We start from the raw sequence: 27,698 nt of genomic DNA, 5'->3' as shown, positions 1-27,698 counted from the left end.
CGCTGGGGGCTGTTGGCTTTCGGCCGGTTGCTCGGTTGTCCGCCATCCGTCCAGGCCTCGGGGCGGGTTTTCAGTTTTCTGTCGTTTGTGTCTCCGCTTGTTGAACGGTGGGGGTGAATGCACTCAGGGAAATGAAATAAACGTCAAACCTCCTCTCAGTGTTCGGTGTTTCAATTCGCTGGAGCCGCTCAAGCTCTCTGCTGCCAGCGGTGGAGAAAATGGGGGGGACAGGCAGGACTTCCAACATCTCAAGTACTGCCACTGATTTAGAAAGCCACTCATGAAAGAGCAACAAGCCCAAGTCTCAGTGCAGCTTTGGGGACCACGGCCACCTGGAGTCTGTGTTCTATATTTTTAACATTAGCATAGCTTGCAGAAACAGATTTCTGCTTAACACATGAAAGAGCCAAGTGTAGCCCGCAGCACGGCCTGCGCTCCTCACTACTTTCTGCTTTTACTATGGGAGCTCGGCTGTAACGGCTATGCAAACAAAACCAGGATCTCTTTGGAAAAACATCTCTAGCAATATGTTTGTATTTATGTATTTCTTTCCCATTATGTCATTTTTAATGCCATGCCTGTTCCTGATGGGAGAATTAAAGAGGAGTTGAAAAGGCTGACATTTGTAAGAGCAGCACAAACTGTTTAAATAATGCTAAAAGAATTATTGCAGGTGGTTATCTCTGTTTGTATTTGATAACGCTACCTAGAATAACATCCAACAGAGCAGTATCTGCTTGCAGGCTTGTGACACATTCATGTTTCTTGGAAGGCAGGAGTTTATTAACCCTTCACAAAAAGAAGACCGGGGTACTTGTAAGGTACCGTTGTTCACTTCTGGTCACAGCAGGGGGACGATTCTCTATTTCTGTACCGCTGTGATACCACTGCAAGCCCAAAAAATGTGCTCTGCTGCAAGAACAAACCTGAATACCCACTGATATTATTGTGTGCTTTGCAAGATAAAACCAAGGCAGAATCCTTACCGATCCTGTAAGTGATCATGGGTTATGTTTTAAGGGCATACTGTCTTAATGAAAGTACTGTGTTGTTTTTTTTCTTTTTAAGTAATAAAAGTTCACTCAGTGTCATCACCCTCCATACAACTAAGATAAAAAAATAGAAAACCTGAGTTGATTTCTACCTTTTTGAAAGAATGTTTGACTTTTTCTACTGATATTTTCCAAAATACATGAAAAAGTGTTGAATGTTAACTCAAGCTCTCAGCTTCTTCCTTGTTGAACAAAACCAGTTTTAATGTTGTTGCAATGATCAGTGAAGATCTTTTCATGTTTAATGAGAGGTTGTTTATAAAGAAAATACACCTTCTCATATTGATAAGTGAAACATAAATTTGTCCATTTTCCTTTTGTTAATATTTTCTAGTTTCTTTTAAAATTTTTGTATTCTAACATGCTGGTTCATTTTGGAATTGAAATAAAATTTCACTGAAACTATCTTAAAGTAATGTTTTATTTACTGCTGTACAAAATTTGTTTTAAATTGTAGGAAATAATGAAAGTACAAAACAGATAAACTTGCACCATAGCCCTGATACACTTCTGAAGTCCATAAGGCAATGATTTTCAGCTGTTTCAGGGACCAATACATGTCAGTCACTTAAGAAATCTTTATGATGTATCATGGAATAGAGATATTCTGAGCTTTATGTGTAACCAGAGAACCTCAGAAGTTAGGAAGTGCCTTAATACAATTATTACAGTGCTGTGATTAGGAAAACACAGCAACTAAGTTTCCTTCTTTTTTTCACAGCACTAATAAACATTAAAATATTCATTTTCTAGATGGTTGACTATATTTCATGTGAATCTTGTAGAGAATATTCTCATTATTAGAGTCCATATTAAAACAAAATGGAACAAAACACAAATTTATATTTTTATATTTTTTTCAAAACAGGGATTTGTGTCTTGTTGCAGACCAAAAATTCCAAAAGTTCTTTGTAAATTTATGATCTAGTTTCTATTGACATTAGGCTTTCTATAACAACCATTTTATCCAATCTCAAACAGTTTTTGCTGCATAAGGTGAAGATAAGTACACTGTGGAAGACAATTACATAGGTTGTGCTATTCTGGAGCCCTCAGTAGGCCTGAGCAGCTGATGCTAATGTAAACATCACATTTTTTCTAAGTGAACTTTCTAAGTCTTTTCTCCATCTTCATTTGAGTATCTAGGCAGAAAGAGTGTCCTTACTCACATATGCTAACACTGCATACGTTCAAATTCACGTGTTCCAAATTTCTACAGATCAAGCCCCATGTTTCCAAGCTGAATCCATGAACTGAGAATATGTGATCAGTGTTCAAGTGAAAAGTTGGTTCATAACTGGAATTGCTTAATCAAGACAGAAGCAAGAATAGAAATTTGACAGATGAGAACTGAGCTTCCCAACTAATGCAGCATCAATGGCAGATGCCCTGGAGACCACAGCCTCTCCCAGCCTCGATTCATTCCCAAACCAAGGTTATTAAATGCACGGTTGGAGGCAGGAAACCCCACTGTGGACATCCACAACAGCATTAGGGCTGGAGCCTGCACTGACTTTGCCCCCTGAGCTGGTGCAATAATTAAATACTGCCTCTTCTCTTCCCTTCCAGCTGCACCCTCGCTTCTCAGCAGTCCCTGATCACATCTCACTTGGCTGTGCAAATTGTTTTCTGATTTAACACTCACAGTATTTCCTTTCCCCAACTCTTTGCTCAGCTAATCACATCTCTATTTCAAACTCAAGTCACTATATGATTCTCCTCAGTTTGCTTCCTTTTTATTAAGTAACGTTACAGACTAACCAGTTAAAATGACAAAGCAGAAAGAAAATAAATTCAGTCATTTTCAAACCTCGATTAGGGCATGCTCTAAGTCATATAGATAATAATGAAAGAAATACGATTAAGTTAGTAACTTAATCTCAATTAAGCACCTGGGAGCACAAGCCTCTGCTGTGCCCTTTGCATCTCATGCAAATGCACCACACCATGCTTGAAATAAGGTGCAAGCTGTGCTAGCCCTGCTGTAGTTGCTGGGCAGAAGCATGTTGTTTATACTTTGTCAATACAATTGCCCCAGTGCTTTGAGCTTTCATGGGTGCTTTGAGCTCAAGCATATGTTGATCATGGCATCTAACTACTTTAGCATTACAGTAGCATCTTTAATGACTTGTATTTCAGTTTTGCTTCATAGTACAGTACACACAGTTGAAGCTTTTAAATGCTAAAACAGAAGGATTCTGTTCATGCAATAACTAATCCAATTAATATTTCAAATGCTATTCCATATAATAAAAAGGAACATGTCAGTGTATACAGTAGATCCATTTGGTACAGGTCCTATCTACACCTCCCTTTCTCAAATTGCCTCTGTGGGATCTTTGCTGAGAAGCAGGGAACAGGTGCTGAGGGAGTGCTGGGTCTGCTCTGTTGGACAGATTGACCTTAGGTGAGCGGCTGCCCTGCCGCTGGAGATCTGCAGTGAAGATGTTGGTGGGAGCTTTCTCCATCACCTATGGTGAAACTGTCTCTTGTAAAGGCGCTGCTCAGATATGCTTACAAAGGTGCACTGAGGTAGATGTAGTTTTTTGTTGTTTATCTTATAAACAAATACATAAAATGTCTTTCATCTTCCACTGTTTTAATAATCTGAAGGTATGTCAGAATGGCATTATGCTATGCTAGAAGAGACACCCGTGCTGCTTGCAAACATGCTCTCACAAGCAGCAGGAACAATAAAGTCGTAGCCCAGCTGCCCATCTGGACTTTCATCTCCTGCATGTCAGCAGGGCTGATTCATCTGAGCGCAGTGCTGTACCTACGTGGTAAGTTGTTCCATGCTCAGATTTCAGCGCACGACTGCCTTGCAGGTACAGATCCATTGCTATCGAGCAACTCTGATTGTAGCATGAATACATTTTACATGACTTTATCTGAAGAGATCAAGACTGGCAGGTATCAGCCTTACGGTATTTATTAAATTTACCAAATCTTCACATGCGTAGCTTAGCTGTAATTTGAAATATATTAAAAGATGAGATTATAAAATATTGTCTAGCTGCTCTGTAAGATATTCCCTGTACTGATGGCCCAGCTGCAAGGTTATTAAATTAATAACAAAATAACATCTTTCAAGCCTAATTATCTTTGCTAATTATTTTTATTTTAAAAATTAAGGGAAATTGCTTAAGGGCTAGTACAAACCCGTGTTAATTTCGTACTGATGCTGTACATAGGGCTGTACATAGGACTTTTATAAGCTATAACAGCAGTTGTGTGTATCTGGAATAAATTTAGCCTTGCCTTGTGTTTCTTTGTAATTACTGGGATATGCATATGTATGTTACAGTCTCTTTGTAGGCATGATTCTGTCCTGATTCTAGAAATAAACTGTATACTAATGCTGTATGTTACATTTCTTGCAGGCAAAATTAAACTCTGGGAAAAGACCCCCAAGCCCTTCTGGCACTCTTAGAATTTAACATGTGAGTCACTAAAAATTTTAAATCACACTTTAATTGAGGACTTTGTAATTAGAATTTTGTTTCTTCCTCATTTCCTTGAAATACAGTTTCAGGAGGAACAGAGAACAGGACAGCTTCTTAGCACCTTGTCACCTGTATGTTCCCATGCGAGTGACCAAGCTTTCTGTTTCGCTCAGGTAACCTATTTCCCCGCAGTAAGAACACAGCCGAGGTGTCTCAGTGACCACACAGAGGCCACCTCCCTAAAAATTACGCTGTTCTCTGACCCACCCCAGGTCTCACAGTTCAGGCTAAACATTAACAAGGCTTTTACAATCACAAGCTTTTAGTGAAGCTTTGATAAGACACTCCAGCAGTTAGCAGCAAGTGAAGACAGCCTGCACAGCAGGGATTCCAGGGAATGAATGGATTTTTTTCAGTATTGGTGAAGGGAATCTGACTTTTAACACTGGCGTTATAAAGCAGCATAATGCGTGGCCGACAGCTGAAGAGATTTGTTGCTTTTTGGACATTAGTTTTCATAAGGATAGTTGCTGGGCTTGCCGGAGAGGGAAGATCTGTGTGGAAAAAGGATCCCAACTCCAGTCCTGTGAGTGAAAGACAGATGTTTTTGTATGACAGTTTCCCCACAGAGTTTCTCTGGGGCGTAGGGACGGGGGCATTCCAGGTGGAAGGCAGCTGGAGGAAGGACGAGAGAGGACCCTCCGTCTGGGACCACTTCATCCATGCAGAGCTCAGAGACACTGACAGCGCAGATGTTTCCAGTGACAGCTACACCTTGCTGGACAAAGATGTGTCAGCTCTGGATTTTTTAGGAGTTACCTTTTATCAGTTTTCAATCTCATGGTCAAGGCTTTTTCCCACTGGACTGGTAGCAGCTCCTAACAAAAAAGGACTCCAGTACTATAACAACCTTATTGACTCTCTGATCTACAGAAATATTGACCCTGTGGTTACCCTGTACCACTGGGACCTGCCCTTGACGCTGCAAGAACAATATGGGGGATGGAAAAATGAATCAGTCATTGATATCTTCAATGACTATGCCACCTTTTGCTTCCAGACCTTTGGGGATCGTGTTAAATATTGGATTACCATCCACAATCCTTATTTAGTTGCTTGGCATGGGTATGGCACGGGTATTCATGCTCCTGGAGAGAAAGGGAAAATAACTACTGTCTACGCTGTAGGACACAATTTGATCAAGGTACAGTATAATAAGGATTTACAAACGAATCTTGCACTGTCATGGGAAATAATGGGAGAAATCAGTCATGTAATCAATGTTAAAAAATAATAATGAAGGAATGTGAAAATACCAAGAAATAGCCCTCAGCTAAGGCAGTCTTTAAAAGAATATTTTTTTAATCTTCATGTTTATTTAATTGTAGTCTCAACAGCTGACTCAGTAATTGTTTTCAGGTGCTTGTTTATTTCTCTATTTAAATTTTTGCTTACAGCATCTACCTATTAAAGATCACGGATTTCCTTCTTTATTCTTTTAGTTACACTGAAATGACTGTTCTGTCATTCAGCCACCCTAAAATGACTATTTTATTAGCTCATGCAGAGATTGTTTTTCTATTTGCTTATGGGATCAATTCTACTACTAATAGAAGATATGTTTATACAAATATGATTAGTTCTGGCTTAGTAAGATCATATTGCAAAATGTTTATCACTGACCTAGCAAGGTCATCAGTTCTTGGTTTTGGAAGATAACAAATGTTCCCTTTACTATTTAAGAGTTTCAAAATTACATTATTTCCATAGCCATTTCTGCATTTTCATTTTTATGTGAGTGTTATTTTATGTATCAGCTTTCTTCTACAGAATTAGACATCCAATAGATTTGATCCCGTGATCGGTAGCTTCAACAGCTTCAGCACAGGATCCTAAGTTCCTAATATTCTTTCTTTGAGAAGGGCAAGAAGAGGAGTCTCAAGGTTATATTTTTAAGGAAAAAATGTAGAGACATTCATGCTAATACCAAAACTTAACAGAATTTACAGCATCTCTGATTTCATTCCACAAAGTAGCTTGTTCATATACTTAAGAGTTTATATTCTTATTTTCTTGTGCTGTAATTTAAAACGATCTCCAACAACAGCAGTTTAAGATAATTAACAATATAAATACACCTTTTTTTCATCTGTAGTGCTCTAACTACTTTAAAGAGCAAGTTGTTGTCCTGTCTTTTTGATAGAGAAGCTAGTATGATTCTACATGCTCAAGCAATGCCTAGGTGTCACAGACCTTTTCCACTGCATACCATACATTATAAATGTAATTAACAAATACATCTGAATGTATTTGTTACATAGAAAGAAGTATGCACGTTGGGAAATATTAATTAACAGTGTTTAAAATTTTCTGCAACTTCTATTTCTTGTATTTGCTTCCAGGCTTGAACTGGAGAACATCTTTTTTCAGAAAAGCTCACACTGCAGTCAATAGAAGTTTTACACAAAAGAGTCATCGGGTGTCCAGATTCAATAACTGATTTCAGACACAGCACATGAATTGACCTAGCTATAGAGATTTGTGAAGCATCTCAAAAAGAACTAATGCCCAATCATTCTTTCTGTTTTTCAAGTGCTACATAAGATATATTTGATACAATACATGTAAAGAATGTAATGCAAATATGCGGTATGGCTTGCCTACATTTCTGAGTGGCATAATTGAAACTGGGCTATCAGCTCAGCAGTGTCTGCATTTTTCCACATTAAAATCCATATAAACACCACATAGCATAAAGAGAGCAATCCCTCTGCTGAAGAATCAGCTGAGTGTGCCAGGAAGCCAAGCAGAGCCAGGCCTGATACACAAATTACTAAGTGACGTTTCTTGGTGAAGATTATTTAACTCAGAGTTGTTCATTCTAGCTTTAAAATCTATGCTTCTGAGCATTAAACAAATCACTAGAAAGAAGGATTTGGTGAGACTTTGTGCTACACACAATATGTTATTCTTGAGCAGAAGTTATTTTCATTTGTATCTTTCTCACAGCACTGTGAACATTACAGAATGTATTAGCAATTTTCTCCAGTGGCACTGTAAAACTCCTGAAGATTTCAGGTCTTCTTTACAAAGAATTGTAAATTTGTAGTAAAGCATCTGGAGTGTAATGTTTTGTGGTTGGAGGTGGAATTGAAACTTGCGGAAACTGTTGACACAAGTCAACACATCTTATATATATGTAGATATTTTTAAATAAAACATAGTTAAAGCCAGCATACCACATAAGACATGAGTGGTATGCTTTTCAAGACAGGTAGCCAGAATCTTTAAGAAATTTATTTTAATTCTTAACTAACAACTTTAGTAGACTGAAGAAAACCAACAGCTTAAAACTCAAATATTTGGTTGGGAAAAAAAAAATCCACGTTTCAGAACCAATAAAACAATGATCTGTTTCCATGAATGAAGGTCATTAGGTAAGTAATTATCTTATGAAGGATTTTCAACAAAAGAAGGATTTATCTGTTCTTTTCAAGCTCAGGAGACATATGCTGTTCCTAGCACAAGGTATTGCACATGCTTTGTCAGCTGTTACATGTGCTTTCTTTCTGCGGTTTGCATCCTTCTAATGAAATGGCCCAGATGCATCTTCTAAGAGCCAGCCCTCTTGTTATTCAAGACCCAGAAATAAAATGAGCTACTGAATGCAGAAGCAAAGGTTGCTAAGCAGTGCACTTGGGAGTTCTGCATTCAGAAAACAATACATAGATATTGATGTTTCCATCTAAAATATATGCCTATATATATTTTACACAGTGTGTCATAATGCTGCTGATCCTTATAAAAGATCTGATAGTATTCACATGGAAATGAATAGGAAATATGATGTTTGAAGCTTTTAAATTATAAATGGCTAATATTCTCACTTAGGTGAATCTCTACTCAATCAGATGGTAGTCACTAATACGAGGAACAAGTGAAATTGGATACCATGTAGAGAAAGACAGTCTGCATCTCCTTTTTTCATTAAAAGGGACTGTCCTTCACAAAAGCAACACTGGAACACAGTGAGGTGTAACTTGCCATGTGACACTGGAAAGACATATCAACAAAATACAAAAACAATGAATTAGCTTCTGAAGTACTGCTGAGGTAGGGAAGAAGAGACTGCACATGGGAAAAAAAAATAGATGCATTTCTTTGATTTGATAGTAGTTACATTGGAAAAAAGCAGGAAAATATGAAGCAGTTGAATCATCGTCACTGGAAATAAACAGATATTCATCTGATCAATTATCACCATTTTCTGTAGACCCAGTTATGTTCTTCCTGCTTCTTAGGCTGAGGTTTGTAAACACTACAAACTACAGACCAGCTATCTTTTCTTCTTCTGTATCAGTGCCCTCCAGACAGTTCTGTCCTTGCTGTGACAGGCAGAAACTGACTTTTTTTTTTTAAATACTGTATTTAAGACTGTTCACATTCCCTTCCGTCTTGCTCCTTGATGAAAAGTGCAGGAGAAAACTAGCAGAACAAGGAAATCGTGCTACAATTTTTTTTAATTGACATGTTTTAATAACACATTCTTGGAAAAGAACACACATGATGTCTACACACAGATCCATCACATCACAGATCAGGTTCCTCTCTGTGCCTGTGAGTTACTCCTAGCTCTCTGGAAGCAGTTCCTGTGCCAGGATCTCTTCACGGACACACTATTACCTCTAGGCTCTTTGGATGAGCGTGTCCCTGAGAAGTCCCATAATTCATTCTCTTTAAAAACAAATTTCTGCTGAAGGAATCAGGAATCATTTTATCTCTAAGTCCACACAGACACTTTTGCCCCTTCTCTCCTCAGGATCTTGAAAGATGAAGCTACACCAGTGCCCATCTTTCTTACAACAGAAGAGAGATTGGTGTCCATCAAGTACGGCCCTAGAGAGACAGCAGAATTTTTATGCTTACAAATGTCATTGCCGGAAGATTTTCCAAACAGTGTCAGTCATCAGTGATGACAGTACTTTACAAGGTTTGAATAAGAAATGATTCATACTTTTCTATACAATTTGTTGTTTTCAATTTAGCTTACTTACACTTCTTGGAAACCATCAGGAAACATGCAGTCCAAGTGCAGAATGGCTAACACTCATCAAATTCCATCTTAAAACTTTCAAACTTGATCACCTACATGTCCACAGCCATTTTTTCCTCCACAAGGATTCAGCTTCAGAGTCAGTTTGCAAAATAAAGGCGTTTTCTCTACTCTGACCACAGGGCATCTTTACCACAGACCAAAAGCGCCTTGAACCAAAATAAATTCTCCAAATAAGCCCCCCACACCTGCTCTGCTTCTAAAGTGATTTTTACACTGTCATCATCAGACTGTCTATTTTAGCTCCTCATTCTTTAAAACCCAAACAACTAAACACAAAGGGAGAATCTCTTTATTAGGATTTTTTTAAATTCTCTTGCTGGCCAGCATGCTGAAGTAACTCTACAATGTTTTGCGTATTCCATAGTGAGATATTCTATGAAAGCCACCTTATTGTAGCAAATCTTATGAATCTGAAAGTGTCGGTGTTTCCATGATAAGCTTTTTTGTCTATACTGAAAATAATGTACAGCAGCAGAGTTTGAAGGAGCATGAAAATATTTCAAGAGAGAACAACACTGTTGTCTTTCTTTTATTAAATTGACTTATTCTATCTAGCCTTTTTGCAGGGTTAATACTAACTGGCTTAGCACTCTTGTGACTTTGAAGTCTGTGGAATAATTGCTATACTAATACCAGGACAATATGCTGAAATTAATGTCATACGTATCTAGAATAAATACCCATTATTGATCCTGCTTTCGCTGTGTACTCAGCCTTGACATTTGTCCTTGATCTAACAAGGAAAGTGAAAGATTAGGGATTAAACCGTAACTGAAAACAAAAGATTAGTCAAGATTTACTCAAAATAGTAAGCGTAATGTATGATACAGCTTTTAAATCAACGTTTATTTCATGTTTCATCTTACAAAACAAATGCTAATTATCAGTTGGTTCCATCAGTAACAATTTGCAGTTAGAATACATCCTTCACCTGAGAATGCTAAGCTGCTTCACGGACAATTAACAGCTCAAAACAGAATTACTGGCGAGCAAAAGCTATTACATCTACAACAACTGCAAAAATCTTCAATATAGACAACTCACTTTTTTTTAATTGGGACAGCCCTTGGAATTAGGAGACATCAGTGATGCATATGAATTTGTGATGTGAAAATCCTACTTTGACTCATGCTAGATGCATGTATTTCTATTAGAGTTCTGCTCCTGTAGAATGGCACTTGTGGCTGCTTTCACACCTGCAGACAATGTTTTAGTAGTAACTTTATTTTTCTCTAATCAACTTCCTGAAATTGCATATGCAGCTAATGAAGTCTCCCTAATAGTCTTTTACCTGTCAGTAGTGCATTTTTAATTGGTTGTTTTTTGGCAAAGCCTTCTTACGGCACTTTATTTAGTAGTACGGGATTGCTAAGTTTTACCAGATGCCCCCATCCTGCTACCTGGCTGTGTGAATAACACAGCTGACTTGAGCAAAGTTTTTCTTGTCAAACCAACAGAAACATGTATCTTTCATTAAACAGGTGTTAGTAGGCTGTGTCTGCGGGAAAATATTCATTAACTACCTAAGAAATCAGTAAGGGCAGGTAAATACAAGCTAACACCAAAGTAAGGCTGGCTCTAGCAGCCACGTGGGGCTGGAGGGACGTCTGGGTGGGGACAGTGAGGGTAACTGAGGGGAGGGCACTGGCCACATAGATTTTCTGATAAGACTAATAAGAAATCCCTTTTGTAATATTATAACTGTAGCTTTCAGTTTTCTTCATGAGTACAATTTTGCTGGCCTCCCTTTAGCCTGCATCTCAAAGGTTAATGTTGTTTTATCAGTACTTTCAAAGACAGACCTTGAACGAGTGTTACAAGCATGACCTTAGAAACCATAAACAACTGATACACAAAATTTCACAAGCTGTCATTCCACAGTACTCCTGAGTTTAAACAAATACCCACCTGACATCAGGCCTTTTTTTTTCTTTCTTTTTTCCAAGCAGTGCATTTCTAGATAAATTAGCTGAAATTATTGTTAAATGTAAGCAATGCTGTTTGGCTTTGTAATGTCAATCTAACTCGTAGAAGTGTTTCACAATATTTCTCCCTGTTTTCCTGGGTGCAAACAGTCATTTGCTTTAAAGCTTAGTGTATAGAGCCGTACTTCAGGAGCAATGTAAACCCTGAGTTATTGGACAACTCATCAGCAGGGGGAGGTGTCAGCTCCTCTCCTCTATCACATCCATCTCCAGAACATCCAGAGCCATCCTTCTCTGACACGTGCAATCTCCTTTTTTTCCTGTACAGGACTCAGAACAATGCTAGAGGCTCCTAAATCTCCAATACATTCGTTTTAACGCACAGACTATAAAAATTTTGACTTATGTGATTTCTTAACTAAATAATTAATGCGACATTCAAAGGTAATTCTGGTGTGTGACAATGTTAAACTATCTGAAACGCGACGATGATCTGAAAAATTGAATTACAATGCAATAAAATGTATGTTTTCATTGCCACTAATACACTTGGCAAAACTTGCGTCTGTCCCGGAGAAGGCATTGATTGGCATCACCTGAGTGCTGATATGTGCCATAACCAATAAAACTTGGGAAATGCAGCTGTCAGATTTCCTTTTAAAACCAAAGTGATGCTGCTGTCAGAATGAATACTTCAAAGGAATAAACTTTATTCTGTTCTGTTTTATATACTGTCAGGAAAACTATAATTATAGCAACTTCAAAGAAGAAATGAACTGTAAGCCTGGATCAAAATTCTCACACTGGGAAAGAACATTTTGTTTCAAATTTTGCAGCTGCAGCTTAAGGCTTCCTCCACATTTCGTACATAGGATACTTAAAGTGGAAAATTTGTATAATTAGTGCAAATTCAAACAAATGAAAGTGCATCCTAAGAACAGAACAGAGGGGATGTGCCCTGATCACAGCAAATTCAGGAAGCCCCCATAGCACAAAGCCAATCAGTAGCACAGAGCCAACACTGACAGAGGAGACATAATTTGAGATATATAATTAATGTAAAAATTGTAATTACAGTTTAAAATTTTAACTCTACCAACAATCAGTACTTTACAAAGAAAGAACTAGCCGGGACTGTGCAGATCACTGATATCTCACTGTCAACAGCTGTTTGGTCTAAAATTAGCTGTAAGAGCCATTTCACATATCTGCTGGAACATCTAACCTTCAGACCTATATCAAAAGGCAAAAAGCCAAATGCATCATAGCAACAGCACACAGGAGATGCTGAGCGTTACCACCATCTAAAGACCTTGCATTTTAGCAGATATTGCCCAGTGTATCTCTTCAGGGTGATTGTCGTATCTTAATCATTCAGTGACGGTGCCACAGAAGTCTGCAGCAGATCAAACCTAGCTACCTGGCTGGCTGGCTGCCTACACAGACACAGATTTATTAAATAGCAGCAATTCAACCTTGTTTTTCTTTTCTCAGGCTCATGCAAAAGTCTGGCATAACTACAAGAAACACTTTCAACCATATCAGAAGGGACTGATGTCCATAGTCTTGGGATCCCACTGGATCGAACCCAACAGATCGGAAGACGCTTTGGACATTTCTAAATGCCAGCAGTCTGTGGAGAGAGTACTTGGATGGTTTGCTAAACCCATCCATGGGGACGGCGATTATCCAGAAGAACTGAAAAATGAATCTTTTTTGCCACGCTTTACTGAGGATGAAAAAAAGTACATAAAAGGAACAGCTGACTTCTTTGCATTTTCCTTTGGTCCTGATAACTTCAAACCTCCAAACACTCTACCAAAAATGGGACAAAACTTGTCGCTCAATTTGAGAGAAGTACTGAACTGGATTAAACTGGAATATGACAGTCCTCGGATCTTCATTGCAGAGAACGGCTGGTTCACTGACAGCCATGTGAAAACCGATGACACCACCGCCATCTACATGATGAAAAACTTCATAAATAAGGTGTTGCAAGGTTTGTGCACAACTGAGCTGCTGGATTCTTTTTTGGATTTTTTTTTTTGGGGGGGGAAATTTTAAAGATAATTTAGCTTTTTAATGACTTGATCTTTTTTTAAAAGGCATAATGGCAACTAAGTTAATTATTAATTATTTCTACTGCGTAAGTACAAGCCACAGATCAGGATCCACTGGTGGTAGTGTTGTACAAACAGAAAAAATATGTAGTCCCTGTCCCAGAAAGCTAAAGTCCAACATCTGGGTACAAAACTGAGTCAGAAATGAATGTAAACAAATACATTGCATATCACTTTTCACTGATGGCAGCCTGACTGTAAAACCTTTGTGTGGGCACATACCTTGACAGCAGGAAAATAAGGCAGTGACAACAGGCTGTCATTGTCGTGCCAAGCCCCTACTTCAATGCCAAATGCACGGAATTAATCAGCAGGAGAATGGCAATCATTCTTTGGGATTACACCATGCCAAGCAGAAGATAACGTGTTTTAAATACACAGGTTGAAGATTGGTATTCTCACTTCAAAAAGCCAGAGGGCAGGATCTGCTCTCTGAAGGCCAAAGATTTAATTTTATATAAAACATTAATGCTGTTAATGTCTGAAGCCTCTGCAAAACCTATATTTTTCCATTTCAGTGCTGGGGGGTAGGAGACACCACTGGTTTGGGTGCCAGCGTCAGCTGAGGCCATGCCCTCCTGCACCATGCACTGTGTGCCATGCTGCTGTGGTGGGTGGCCTAGGTCCTTCACAAAAACATTTCTAATCCTCAGCAAAGGGAAAAGATGTAAAATCAGAATGTCTGATCATCAACAAACAAAATCAAACTCCTAATGAAGGTTGCCTAGATAAAGTTGTTCCAAACTGCGAACTTCACATAACCCAGTATATATGACATAGCCTGATTTGTCCTGAATTTGAGGTTATATTCCTGTACTTGGTTTGATATTTTAAATATTGCATGGCCACAGAGGGAAGCCTAGAGACAGGACTGCAGTTGAAGATGCGTGGCAGGTAGATTACTAGGTAAGAAAATGCAACCCTCTTCTGCAGCAGATTTGACTGTAATAACCATCCGTGGGCCCACGCTTCTGAAATGTTTGGGTCAGTGCTCAACTAATAACTACAGGAACTGTAGTTCTGTATTTTTACATGTATCTGTATTTTTACATATATCAATACTTCAACCTGTTTCAAAATACAGAGTAACATCTTCATTAATGTTTTTTTTTTTCTTTTTGTGAAGGAAATTGTGTCTAACCAACAATAACATTCCAAATATATTTTCATATTTTTGCTGACAGAAAAATCTAATCTAATATAAATTAGCTCCTTACAGCAAAATCAATTTTATCTGTTTAACCACAAAACATCATTTGTATAGGCCAGATTGGAATGGGTTGGTGGCTATTGACATGGCATGTGTGTCAGAGGAGAGTGCTGAAAGCTTTGCACTGCATGCTTGTAACTTATAGTGCAGCGAATCACGAAAATAAGTTGCATAAAATCATCATTGCTATGAACAGATCCCAGCTGCCGTTCCTAAAGGCAATTGAAACATCTTTTACAGCTGTTACTTTCCAATATGTATGTTAGAGTATTAAATATGATATAATATAATCATGAATGTTAATTTCTCTTACACAGCTATTAAATATGACAACATAGATGTGTTCGGTTACACAGCCTGGTCACTCCTTGATGGCTTTGAATGGCAGCATGCCTACAAAATCCGGCGTGGATTATTTTATGTGGATTTCAAAAGTGAAAAAAAGGAACGGATTCCCAAGTCATCTGCACTTTATTATAAACAAATCATACGGGAAAATGGCTTCTTCCCAAGAGAGTCTACACCAAGTGTTCAAGCTCAGTTTTCCTGTGACTTCTCCTGGGGTATTACTGAGTCTGTTCTGAAGGTAAGAGTAAATAAAATGCAGAAATGACCACTGGAGGCAGAACAATTATGAGCTTACTTCATGAGTAAAAGACTGGGTGCAGTACCTTTCATTCTCAGTGCACACTGTACAGCATCTTTTTTCCCAACATTTTCCCGCAGTACCTATTTCAGCTTTAAATTTGGTAGACAGTTTGGTAGACAGACCAATGTGTATGGCAGTGCTGAGATACTCTTTGTCATCACATACAGAAAGGTAGTCCAATGAAAAAAATATTAACCACCTCAAATACCAACAAATCTCTATAATTTATCCTACTTATCAACGACTGTAGGGAAAAAAAGTAAAGCTTCTATATATTCTGTTCAGCATTCTGAGTAAATATACAGCATAGAAAAGACCACTTATTTTAAATAATATTTCAAACTTCACTGTATTATGCTACAAATTGCACAAGAAGTGTTAAAAATAACAGTAAAGATATATCCTTTTCTACACAGATACTTGTTAACTAATAGAAGATAGCAGAGATGGAATTCATACTAAGCACTACACATTGTTTGTGTCAGATATTTGCACGGGCAGAAAGACTACCGGTAAGAACAGGGACTGGACTGTTGTGCCATGGTTGCACAGGACTGACCTTGGCAGCAGTGCCAGAACAGTGCTCACCTGTTACATCCCCTGCTGCCTCTGCAGAACCATCAGAACCGTCCTTTGTGTGACCACAGAGGGAATCCATCTGGGGCATTTACCTGTGTGAAAACGGACCTAGTGTATGCTGGCGGAGGGGTCAGTATGACCTCATTTTAACATACTGCTTTCCATTCCCCAGGCAGAGTCAGTGGCATCCTCACCCCAGTTCTGTGATCCAAACCTCTACCTGTGGAACATCACGGGAGATGGGCTTCTGCACAAAGTGGAAGGAGTGAAGCTAAAAACCCGTCCGGCACAGTGTACGGATTTTGTCAGTATTAAAAAGCAACTTGACCTCCTGGAAAAAATGAAAGTCACCCACTACAGATTTGCACTTGATTGGTCACTGATTTTACCCAATGGAGATTTGTCAGTGGTCAACAGACAGGTGCTGAGGTATTACAGATGCGTGATTAGCGAAGTGCTAAAACTCAACGTCCAGTCTATGGTCACCCTGTACTACCCAACGCACGCCTACCTGGGCCTGCCGGGCCCTTTGCTGCAGACAGGAGGGTGGCTCAACCAGTCTACAGCCTACGCTTTTCAAGACTACGCGGCTTTATGCTTTCAGGAACTTGGTGATTTGGTTAAACTTTGGATTACAATAAATGAGCCTAACCGACTCAGCGACGTCTACAACAGGAGCAGCAGCGATACATACCGGGCAGCACACAATTTGCTAATAGCGCATGCCATGGCCTGGAGAACATATGACGAGCAGTACCGGTCCTTCCAGCACGGCAGAGTGTCCCTGTCCCTGCACTCAGATTGGGCCGAGCCTGCCAACCCCTACTTTGAGTCCCACACCAAAGCTGCCAACAGGTTCCTTCAGTTTGAAATAGGCTGGTTTGCCGACCCCATATTTAAGACCGGAGACTATCCAGCTACAATGAGGGAATACATCCACTTTAAAAACAGAAAAGGCCTCTCACACTCTTCACTGCCATCTTTCACAAGCGAGGAAAGGAAGCTCATTAAAGGTGCAGCTGACTTCTACGCGCTGAATCACTTCACCACACGATTTGTGATTCACGAGCCCCAGAATGGGAGCCAGTATGAGTTTGACCGTGACATCCAGTTCCTACAGGACATCACCTGCCTGAGCTCCCCTTCCCGGCTGGCAGTGGTGCCCTGGGGAGTGCGCAAGGTTCTCAAGTGGATTAAAAGAACCTACGGTGACATAGATATCTACATCACAGCAAATGGAATAGATGACCAGTCCTTGGACAACGATGAGCTTCGGAACTATTACTTAGAAAAATACGTACAAGAGGTTTTAAAAGGTGAGTCTATGATAGATTCCTCAGAGCTGTTTTCATGGCACAGACCCGGGGCACAAGCTTTGCCCGATGCAGAGGCAGATGTAGGAAGGGGCCTGCATCAGAGTAGCTAGTTACTCTGAAGTCTGTAAGAGACAGCATTTAATGAGAAATGCAGCAATGCTGTGTTGTTAGGCTGAGACCCAGGCAGTTATGGAAAGGTCCCTGAAAGGCACTGGTATCTGAACCGTACAGCCAAGGATGCGCAATACATCCCTACACTATTTCCTACTGACCGACACCGGAGACTTCCCTGGCCAGGCCATGGGATGTTCAAAAGCCCCTCTGGAGCAACTGTCCCCTGCACATCCTGGCTCTCCAGGAGCTAAATATGTGAAAAATGAGGCAGGTCTTACTCACAGCTAGCCATGGCTTCAGATTGCTTCTGGATGCTAACAATAAGCAGAGCATTTTTCCTCCAGTGCTTAGCTCTTTCCCAATTATTACAGAATTGATGAACATTTGCTGGTTTACTTTTCATGTCAATTTCACATTACAAACAAGGGGACAGTAAGTTATTCTGCTGCTACCCAAAGGTCACTTAAAGGGCCACCATCACAGTGCTCCCAATTCAATTTTCAGATAGCGTGATACTTCAGACTATTCATGGAAACATCTCCCTAGTTTACAATGCTTTTGCTGAGTCTGGCTCACATCCTCAATTATGCTTTGTGCTTATATATGAATGAGAGATGTTTACTCACCAAGGACTGTTATTTATGATTTCATTCAAGTATTTTTTGCCCAGCACTTGCGTGCATCAGGGTAACAGTCACATATGATAAGGGTCTGAGCAGCTGGGTCTGGAATAAGGCAGGAATTTCATCAACACCATTCTCAGGACCCAGCTGGCTATCTGCTCTCCATCTGCAGGTAGGTTCACAAAAGAGCAGGGCCTTGCTTTTGCCAGAGGAAAGCTCCCAACTCTAAGCCTGCTCAGACCTGCAGACTCAAAGGAAAACAGCTTGAGAGGCCTTCCACCTCCTCAACTCTGCGTGTGTGGGAGCTGGCATCCTGTCACCTTGCAAAGGCAGCAGCTCTTACCTCCAGCTGACATTAGAAATGAAAAGCTGGGAACATCAGCATTTGCACAGATACAAGATACCACAACGTGTGGAGGAATGAGGGCAGTGAAGTTCATCTCACCCTCATCCACCTCCTTCTGTCAATGAAGGTATCATCCGAATGTTAAGATCGCTTCCTTTTCACATTGTGGCCCACGTGCAAGGAAGTACGAAAAGTAGCAGCACTTATCTTGGTCTTTTCAGCTACAGCTCTGAACTGCAGGCCTGGTCCCAACTGCCTAACGCAATGCGGGAGGTGGGACAGAGGTTGGCTGGCACTTACTGAAACATTCCCAAGTGCCATTTGTACATGTAGACATTCAGAGATACGGGCTACACGTCTGTGCAAATCCTCTTTTCATAGGATAGGTCCACAAAATTCCCAGGTTCAAACTTTTTTGGAACAATGATGCATTATTTCTAATTAATACAGCGGAAGCTGAGTATTATTAGAAGCAATAACTGCAATTAAATATTTTATGATGTAGTTATAGTCTTTAAATGAATAACCATTTGAAAACTTAACTCATTACCAGAAAGTCTTTAAGTCACACAAAATTTTATTAACAATATTAACAGCTCTCTATTTTTTTCCTCCCAGCATACTACATTGACAAAGTCAAAATTAGAGGCTACTATGCATTTAAGCTGACCGAAGAAAAATCTAAGCCCAGATTTGGATTCTTCACTTCTGACTCAAAAGGAAAGCCTTCAATAAAATTTTACAATAACCTGATAAGCAATAATGGCTTTCCTGCCGACTACTCTGTCTGTGATCCATCCAACAATGACAAGCAGTGTAGCTTCTGTTTGTTTGTTTCTCAGAAGAAGCCGTTAATATTCTTCGCCTGCTGTCTTTTCTCCACTCTGATCTTGCTTTTAACTATTATTGTTTTTCACAAAAGAAAAAGAAGAAAACGTTTTAAGGCAAAGAGAATCCAGCGCATTTGTGCGTCACTTTAATAAGGGGCACAGGCCCACTTTCAACAGGATTCATGACTGTGCATTCTACAGAGGACCATGTAGAACAGGCAACTGCAGAAAAGCACTATGTGAGTCACTCCAGTTATACACACCGAACACCTCAGTTGAAAACAGAAGGTAACTGTATGCACAGGAAAACAAGCTATGATACCTGCTTGAAAAGTGAAATCACTTTTCTCCACTTTCTGTACGTATGAAGAAAACGTTATGCCTTTCCTGTGCCTTGGAATAACCTTACAAATTGTGTGACTTGAAAAGAGATATTAGTCTGTGAGAACTGATATGCACTTTTATACAAACTTCTTTGGACCAAAACTTCCTGTGATGTATATTCATGCTATGAATGATGTTAAACACGAAGATGCAATTGGTAGTTTATAAATAAAAGTGTTAGCAAACACCAAATGGGTAGGTGCAATCACTATCTGTAGCTTCGCACTTTTGGAGCAACAACCTAAACATTCTGTCACTTCCAGCTGCCCCTAAACACTGAAAATAGCATCAAACACGAGGTAAGTGATGCAATTTCTTTATTGTTATACAAGCATACAGAACCTCAATAGTAAGACCTGAGATATGTTTATCTCCAACTTGCAGAAACAGTGCTACCTAGAGAGAAGCATCCTTACCCATCCAAGGCAGTCACCACTTCTTCCAGCTGCTAGAGTCGAAGTCCATACACCCACACAGAACTACCAGGGTACAAAAGTACACTGACATTGAAGAATTAAGGCAGCTAAATATTGTGGATCCCTATGAGCCGCCAACTAGGAACTTTGCATATATCCTCAAACTAGTACGCGTGCAACCGACTAAACCCCCACCACCCAACCTTGAATCTCAGTTCATAAATGCACGATTACTCCTCCAATCTATTTCAAGTACTGGCCAACATCACAGGAAGTTGATTTAGTCAAAAGGCAAGTAGCAGTAAAACCATGATTCTTTTGAACATGAAAACACTCTGCCAGAACAGCAAATGGCAGGAATGTTACAGATGCACACATCCATCACCTGGACAAAAATCTTCCGGAGCCCGTGCAGACACTTCCATGTGCAACCCATTCTGGGGAACTGCTTTAGTAGAGGGTTGGACTGGATGACCTTGAGAGGCCCCTTCCAACCCCTACAATTCTGTGCTCACTGTGTAAGCCAACAGAGAATTCCAAAGACTGACTTGGTGGGATAGCTTGAACACAAGAAATTGTTCAAATTTCATATCTATAAAGTTCAGTTCAGTGGTACAGCACTCCAACCTGATCTGACAGCAGAATCACTCAGTTGCTTTAGGTACTTTCCCTTTGCATGCAGAGTTGTTTCCCTTGTTATTAAGCTTTAGCCACTTTATACCAGTATTTTATGCAATTCTTTTCAAAACTGATGATAAAAGTTACAATGTAGATTTTAGCGTAGCATAGAAACAGCACAAAAGTCACAGAAAGACTTGACATCTTAAAAGAGAAACAAAGAAAAAAGTGTAATCCACAGACACAAGTCACATACTGAAAATCCGCTGTATCTGCATTCTGATGTAGGTATTTCAGTTTTCTTAATTCAATGTTGCTCAAGCCATGTAAGTCATGTGTTCAGGCTTACTCTAACCCTGCATCCAGGTTAAAAAGTCTCGTAAGTTGGCTTTAAACAATTCCAGATTGTTTTCAACATATTTCAGATCTGGAATTTCCCTCCAGAATCTGTATGTGGTCATCTGCTTTTGTAATCACTGGTTTGAGGTTTCGAATACTAAGAAAAAACACTAATTTCCTTCCTTTGAAAACAATGTTGTTGCTATTTTTTAATGTTACGATTTAAAACTACCACTCTGGGGCTTTATGTGGCATGAGGATTCCAATCCATCAACTTCTGGTGATCAGAATGTTCCGAGAGAAGTAACATTGCACAAGACTACAAACGTACAGAGCACTAAACTATTTACCATGACTATGTGACAATGTGCTTCTCCAGATGATGAAGACCTTGAGCAGGTCCACATTATTATCATTTAGATCTTAAAAAAAACAGACCAAGATATGAAATATATTTTATTTTATTAAACCTCTGATCTTGTTCAGTTGTCATATTAGATGTCCCAATCCAGTACATGCTGATATGCTCTCTCATTTTTTGTTTTGTTTTTTTTTCCAGGACCCAGACAACTGTAAATAAAACATTGAAGAACTTTTAAAAAAGTTTTACCTAGCAATGCAAACATGACATTCAAAAGCCTGCCTACAGACATAAAACAAGTTCATCTGGTAGTTTTAATACAAAACAAGAAATAATAGCGCCAAAAAATCTGCCCAACTTATTCAGACAAGATTACTTGAAAATAAGTAAATGCTCAAAACTGTATAATAAAGAGAGAAGTTGTTCTATTTCTTATGGAACTCTGTGCAGCGCTGGCAATCACTTTTTCTGTAGCCTGTAAGCACCTGATATCTGCCTGCTGCTAATAAGATTTAGTTTATGAAATTCACTTCATCAGGATCCTCTGTCTCAAGCTCTGGTTCAGAAGGCACACATTTATCTTAAATGCAACTCAGCCTGTCTCATCCTACATGAGTTATATATTTGGACCACATAAGGATCCATACACACCTGAAATGCATCAGATTCCTCAAGCAGTCAAAATTCTTAAACATCAAATCCTTGTGCTCAGTGTCAGTAGCAAATTTACATTAACAACTATTTATCACTGTTTATCTGACTTTTGTTTACAAGCATTTACATAACTATGCAGAAGACCCTAACATGTAAAATACTATCCTTTTTTATTATTATTATTATTACTTTATTTAGAGAGAAAAAAATAAAAGGAAAGCCAGTGTATAACTAGGAGGAGTCTTAGTCTAAGGAAGTTCTCTCTGTAATAACTGGAAATTGCTCTTTCATCCCAGGTCAGCTGGCTTTCAATTCTCAATTATCATCCAAACTAACATTCACGCTATTGAACATTCAGTTTAATGTTCATCCTACAGCAGCATGAAACGACGTTATTAAGAGATGTGAAGTTGCTGTCAAGAGATCTAAGTTTCAGGATGTAAAGAAGCTTCATACGATTGCATCCCTGTAGTGAACATGGTAAAATACTGAGTCCCTGTTGAAATAAACTTTATCAAACCCCCAGTTCAAGTCACAATCTCCAGACACTTCTCACACACGCTATCTCACATCCCCACTGTTCTCAGCTCCCATGCTCTGTACACCATAGACTTCAAGATGCAAGCAAAGGTGCTATGCCTGTCCTCAGAAAGAACTGAACACACCTGACAACTACAGCACCTTAACGTACAAAATAATGCAAATCCACGTAGGATGACACCAACCTATTAGTTTTACTCATCTGCCTGCTGTACTGTTCCTTTCTCGGAGACGTAGATACCGTCCAAGAATTTCCTGATATCTTTATTCTTGACTGTAGTGGCTTGCTGGATCAAGGCAGCTATGAACAAAGCAAAACCATTAGCATAAGAGATCTAAACATAGTTATCTCTAGTGTTTTAACTAATAAAACTATCACTTGGAGGAGGGAATTATCAACTTGAAATCATGTCAGTTCTAAAGAAAGAAGTATGCACTTCACTCAGCACATCTTGGCAATGAGGCAGAAACATCTGAGCTGTCATTTACTTCAGCATTGGAGAAAAAGAACAGAAATTGTTTGCTAAACTGATATCTCCAGATAAACTCAAAAGTATCATCACATTTTCCCTTGCAACTACTTCACAAACCTGAATTGGAGACCAATTCAATGTCATTCCCTTCAAGGATCAGCTCATCTTTCTGGGCTTGAGAAACGGCACAGGAAACACCTACAGGAAAGAAAATGCACGAATTCGTTATCAGTGAAGACAATAAACACATCTTAAAGACACAGCATTCAGGTCCCAATTTATGGATGAAAGCTCTTCTTCTGAGCTCCATTAAAAAAGGGGCAGCCAGCAGGGAGACAGAGGTGATCGTCCCGCTCTCTTTGGCTCTTGTGAAGCCCCATCTGGAGTACTGCCTCCAGGCCTGGGGTCCCCAGTACAGGAAGGAGGTGGAGCTCTTGGAGCGAGACCAGAGGAGGGCCACAAAGATGATCAGAGGGCTGGAGCACCTCTCCTATGAGGAAAGGTTGAGGGAACTGAGCTTGTTTAGCTTAGAGAAGAGAAGGCTCCAGAGAGACCTCACTATGGCCTTCCAGTACTTGAAGGGAGCATATAAACTGGAGGGGGAACAGCTGTTTACGTGGGTGGATAGTGATAGGACAAGTGGGAGTGATTTTAAACTGAGACAGGGGAGGTTTAGGTTAGATATTATGAGGAAGTTTTTCATGCACTGGAACAGGTTGCCCAAGGAGGTTGTGGATGCCCCATTCCTGGAGGCATTCAAGGCCAGGCTGGATGTGGCTCTGGGCAGCCTGGTCTGGTGGTTGGTGACCCTGCACATGGTAGGGGGATTGAAACTAGATGATCATTGCGGTCCTTTTCAACCCAGGCCATTCTATAATTCTATGATTCTTATTCTAAACAACAGATGAGCTTCTATGACTTAAAATGGTCCTTCCACAACTCTTCCAAGATTGTCCTCTCCCAACAGTTTCAGCACACAGAGATTACTTCCCTTCAACCCAGAGCATGACTTGCACGTTACTGCATTACAGCATTAATCACCAACACAGCACATAAGCTGGAGAATCTGCCAGCATGACCGTCAGCTAGGTGGTGCCAGTTTCTACATTCTTGTGCTCATGAAGACAAAACCGGATACAGACCAAGTAAGTCACTGAAAAAAAAAAATCCTGTCCTCTGCTATGTTAAGCACCATATTTACACAAGAAACAATAAATACCTTTCTAAAGGACAAGCACTACCACATTCAGGAATCTAACAGGAAACTTTCACTTGCACAGAAAGTATCACAAGTGCAATTCTATAGTACGATCTACTTAGTTAATTGGTGGTAAACTAACACTTCACTAACACCTATCTTTGACGTAAATGTTGATTTAAAAAAATAATCAAGTACAGTAGTCAAGCCCATCTTTAACACTACGCTGTAAATCGAAGTCAAAGCCCCTGTACCAACTCCACACTGCATCTACCAGGGAGTTCTGAGCAGTCTGATGCTTCATCTGAACACATCCTGAAATACCATCTGTCACACACACACAGAGTAGTGGAAGTATTAAAAAAAAAAGTCTGAAACATCAAGATAATTATGTTTCTGAAGTGTTACAACTTTCCCTCCACAGTTTTTGTAAAAATTTCAATGATTGGTTCAATTGTCTTGGTGCCTGCTAACTTCCCATCTACTCAAGATCTCCAGTGCCTTAGGAAGCACTGGGATCTGAGATCCCTCTACACGACACAGCTATTTGAGACAGGATTACAGTTACCTCTGGTGAAGTATCAGGTACTTTGTACCCCAGCATGGTTTGGTTGTACTTCTTTGACCAATAACTGGCTGTTGTTGAGAGATTTAGGACATTTCAAGGTGCTAACTCCATCACAGTTATGAAGTGTGCCTGCATACTCAAAAAAATATCCCATTTTCTGCTTGATGCTTTGAGCAGCAGTTTGAAAATGAGTGATTACTCAAGAACAGAGACAGACCCAAGGCCCCATCCACACACTGCTCCAGATACTACAGGATCATATAATAGATAGTCATTTGGGCTCAACTCTTTGCCAGGTACAAAACTGGATGGACCGACGCTCAGTCTGGATATTAGAAAATTTCTTCTCAGAAAGAGTGGTGAGGTATTGTAACAGAATGCCCAGGAAGTGCTGGAGTCACTGTCCCTGGAGGTGTTTAAGGAAAGGGCAGACGTACTAGTTAGGGATATGATGGAGTTGTCAATATTGATGGCAGGTTGGACTAAATGATCTTAGAGATTTTTTCCAACCATAATGATTGTATGATTCCTTCTGGAAGCTTAACAATGTCCTTCCAATGTTCACCTTATTGGGCTTCTTGCTAACCACAGGTACACAGAGCTGATGGGTAAGACGAAAACTGAGACGTGCTCCTGGCTAATTACAAAATTAAAAATACAACTCTTTACATGTGTGTGAAATTAGATGACTTACAAAGTTTAAAACAGAAACACCAGTCTAAAATTGAGCACCAGAAATTCACACCAACAAACTCGGTGAAGACCAAACAACAATGAAATTAAACGCTGGGATCCTTTTAATTTCTACTGCAATGACTAGCTTTAAGTTTTCTCATTACAAAGGATAAATTGCAAAACTGTTATTAACCACAGCAGTAAATGTATTGCAAGGTCACATAAATTCAGACAGACTGAAAAATGCTGCTTCCAGTAATCTGCTATTTCTTGCTATCAGTGGCAGCGCCGAAAGGGAATAGCTTGAACCCTATTAGAAATAACTGAGTACAGTATCTCCAGACGTACTCACCTGGCCTCATGCGCACCCTGCGAATGTACTTCTCTCCCAAAAAGTTCCGGATTTCCACAAGTGAGCCGTTATCCTGGATAACTACATTGATTGGGAAGTGAGCGTACACCGACCTCATCTTATAACGGAAGCCCTGGGATAAAAGGCATCGTTAGGTACTGAAACCAGGAAATCACAACTCATCCAGAAAGGAAAACAGATGCATAAAGCTCACTGGTTACACTTAAGAAACAAATATACTGAAAATACGGTCCTTGCAAGGACAAGACACTAAGCCCAAGAAACATCCACAGCTTATTGTTCATGCCTTCCTCCCCCTGAATTTGTTTGATATCCAAAAAGAAAAAAGAAAAGCTGTTCACATGCATAATATCTGACATGCTTAGAAAAGCTCATTCAAGTCTGTCCACTCTTGCCACAAAGATGCCATTTGAAAACTAAACTTACCAGCGTAACACCCTTTATCATGTTCTGTACATGGCTGCAAATTGTGCGAACTGTTGCCAGCTCCTTTCTGTTACCCCACCACTTGTCAACACGCAGCTATACAGAAATAAATAATAACAAACCTGTAAGTTACATTCCAGTACTAAAAATAAAGTGACTTTGTGACAAATTAAGAACGAGAAGCTATTAAAAGCACAGATATACTTTATTTCTTCAAAAGACCGTTAAAGGCCCACCCAGCTCCAGCCCCATGTAGTGACCACAATCACACAAGAAGTTTTCTTCTTCTTCTTGTCCCATCAGTAACAAACCTGCAGAGAAGCTGAGACAGGCAGCAGGTCTAAGAAGGTTCTGAAACCTTAAGCTGAAGGATGCAGCATCCAATACTAAATGCTGAACTAGTTGTTCTGAAGTCAGCCTATTACATGCAAGCTATCCATTTCCTCAGTTACAGTGTTAGGATCCAGTGCTTTTCTGACTGTAGTAAATGCCTACTAAAAGTTACCAAAAATCAGCCATTTTTGCCTCTTTTTCTTCTGTTGAAGATCTGTTTACACCGCATGAAAATATTATGCACGTATTTAGACAATCAGCCCTCCCAATTTAACTTGCCAATTCCAAAAACTAAATGTGCTGCATTACTTTCAGTTAAAACACACCAAGCAAAAGAACAGCATACAATAGGTATCCCCTTCCCAATACTGAGAACTGCAACCACACAGAAAAACAATCAACACCACTCCAAGACACAAGAGAACTTCAAGACAGCCATGGAGTCTGAGCAGGCCTCAGCATTCCACCAGACCAACTCGTCCCAGGAAACATAAAGGAACTCATTTGCACAGAAAACAAAATCAGAAACATCTGCTTGAAGCTCCTAGACTTTTCAGGCCTTTGAACAGGCCGTGCTCCCCTCCCCCCCACGGGCACGGAGCACAGCCCCGCAGCACTCACCTTCCTGCGCTTCTTTCCCAGCAGGGACAGCTCCACGTTGATGTGGTTGAAGTCTCTCCGCAGTGTTCCCCGGGGGCCCTTCACGATGACCGTGCGGCCCTTCAGGGACACGGTGACTGCAAAGCGAGCACAGACAAACGCACGTTACGGCTGGGAGGCCGGCAGCACGAGAGCCTTTCAGGAGAGTGCTACGCACCTTGATCAGGGATGTCCACGGTCTGGTTGCTGAGGATGGTCTTCATTCTGCAAACGACAACCACGAAAAGCTGCAGCCCGGGAGGGAAAGGCCCTTCTTCTTACCCCCCGCTCCTCCCACGCCTTTCCCCCCACGCACCCCGCGGCCCGCAGCTACGGGATCTCCCAATCTTCTACCGCCGCCGCTACGGCCACGCG

General features: G+C 40.1%; 2 protein-coding genes across 2 annotated transcripts; one reads left to right on the top strand and one right to left on the bottom strand.

Annotated features, from left to right (window-relative positions):
* Window positions 1–3,869: 3,869 nt before the first annotated feature.
* KLB (klotho beta) lies at window positions 3,870–19,902 on the top strand. Its single transcript, XM_003205866.4, has 6 exons — window positions 3,870–3,965; window positions 4,436–5,702; window positions 13,034–13,538; window positions 15,187–15,455; window positions 16,270–17,413; window positions 19,115–19,902. Exons 2-6 carry the CDS (start codon window positions 4,965–4,967, stop codon window positions 19,474–19,476), a joined length of 3,018 nt encoding a protein of 1,005 aa, XP_003205914.1. The 5' UTR covers window positions 3,870–3,965; window positions 4,436–4,964; the 3' UTR covers window positions 19,477–19,902.
* A 1,727-nt stretch (window positions 19,903–21,629) lies between these two features.
* RPL9 (ribosomal protein L9) lies at window positions 21,630–27,612 on the bottom strand. Its single transcript, XM_003205860.2, has 7 exons — window positions 27,502–27,612; window positions 27,306–27,421; window positions 26,352–26,447; window positions 25,905–26,037; window positions 23,229–23,309; window positions 22,824–22,939; window positions 21,630–21,653 (listed from the first exon to the last, which is right to left on the bottom strand). Exons 1-6 carry the CDS (start codon window positions 27,545–27,547, stop codon window positions 22,833–22,835), a joined length of 579 nt encoding a protein of 192 aa, XP_003205908.1. The 5' UTR covers window positions 27,548–27,612; the 3' UTR covers window positions 21,630–21,653; window positions 22,824–22,832.
* Window positions 27,613–27,698: the final 86 nt, after the last annotated feature.

Source organism: Meleagris gallopavo, chromosome 4 (assembly GCF_000146605.3).
Source record: "Meleagris gallopavo isolate NT-WF06-2002-E0010 breed Aviagen turkey brand Nicholas breeding stock chromosome 4, Turkey_5.1, whole genome shotgun sequence".
Classification (NCBI taxonomy): domain Eukaryota; kingdom Metazoa; phylum Chordata; class Aves; order Galliformes; family Phasianidae; genus Meleagris; species Meleagris gallopavo.
This window is presented reverse-complemented; position numbering and strand designations above follow the sequence as displayed.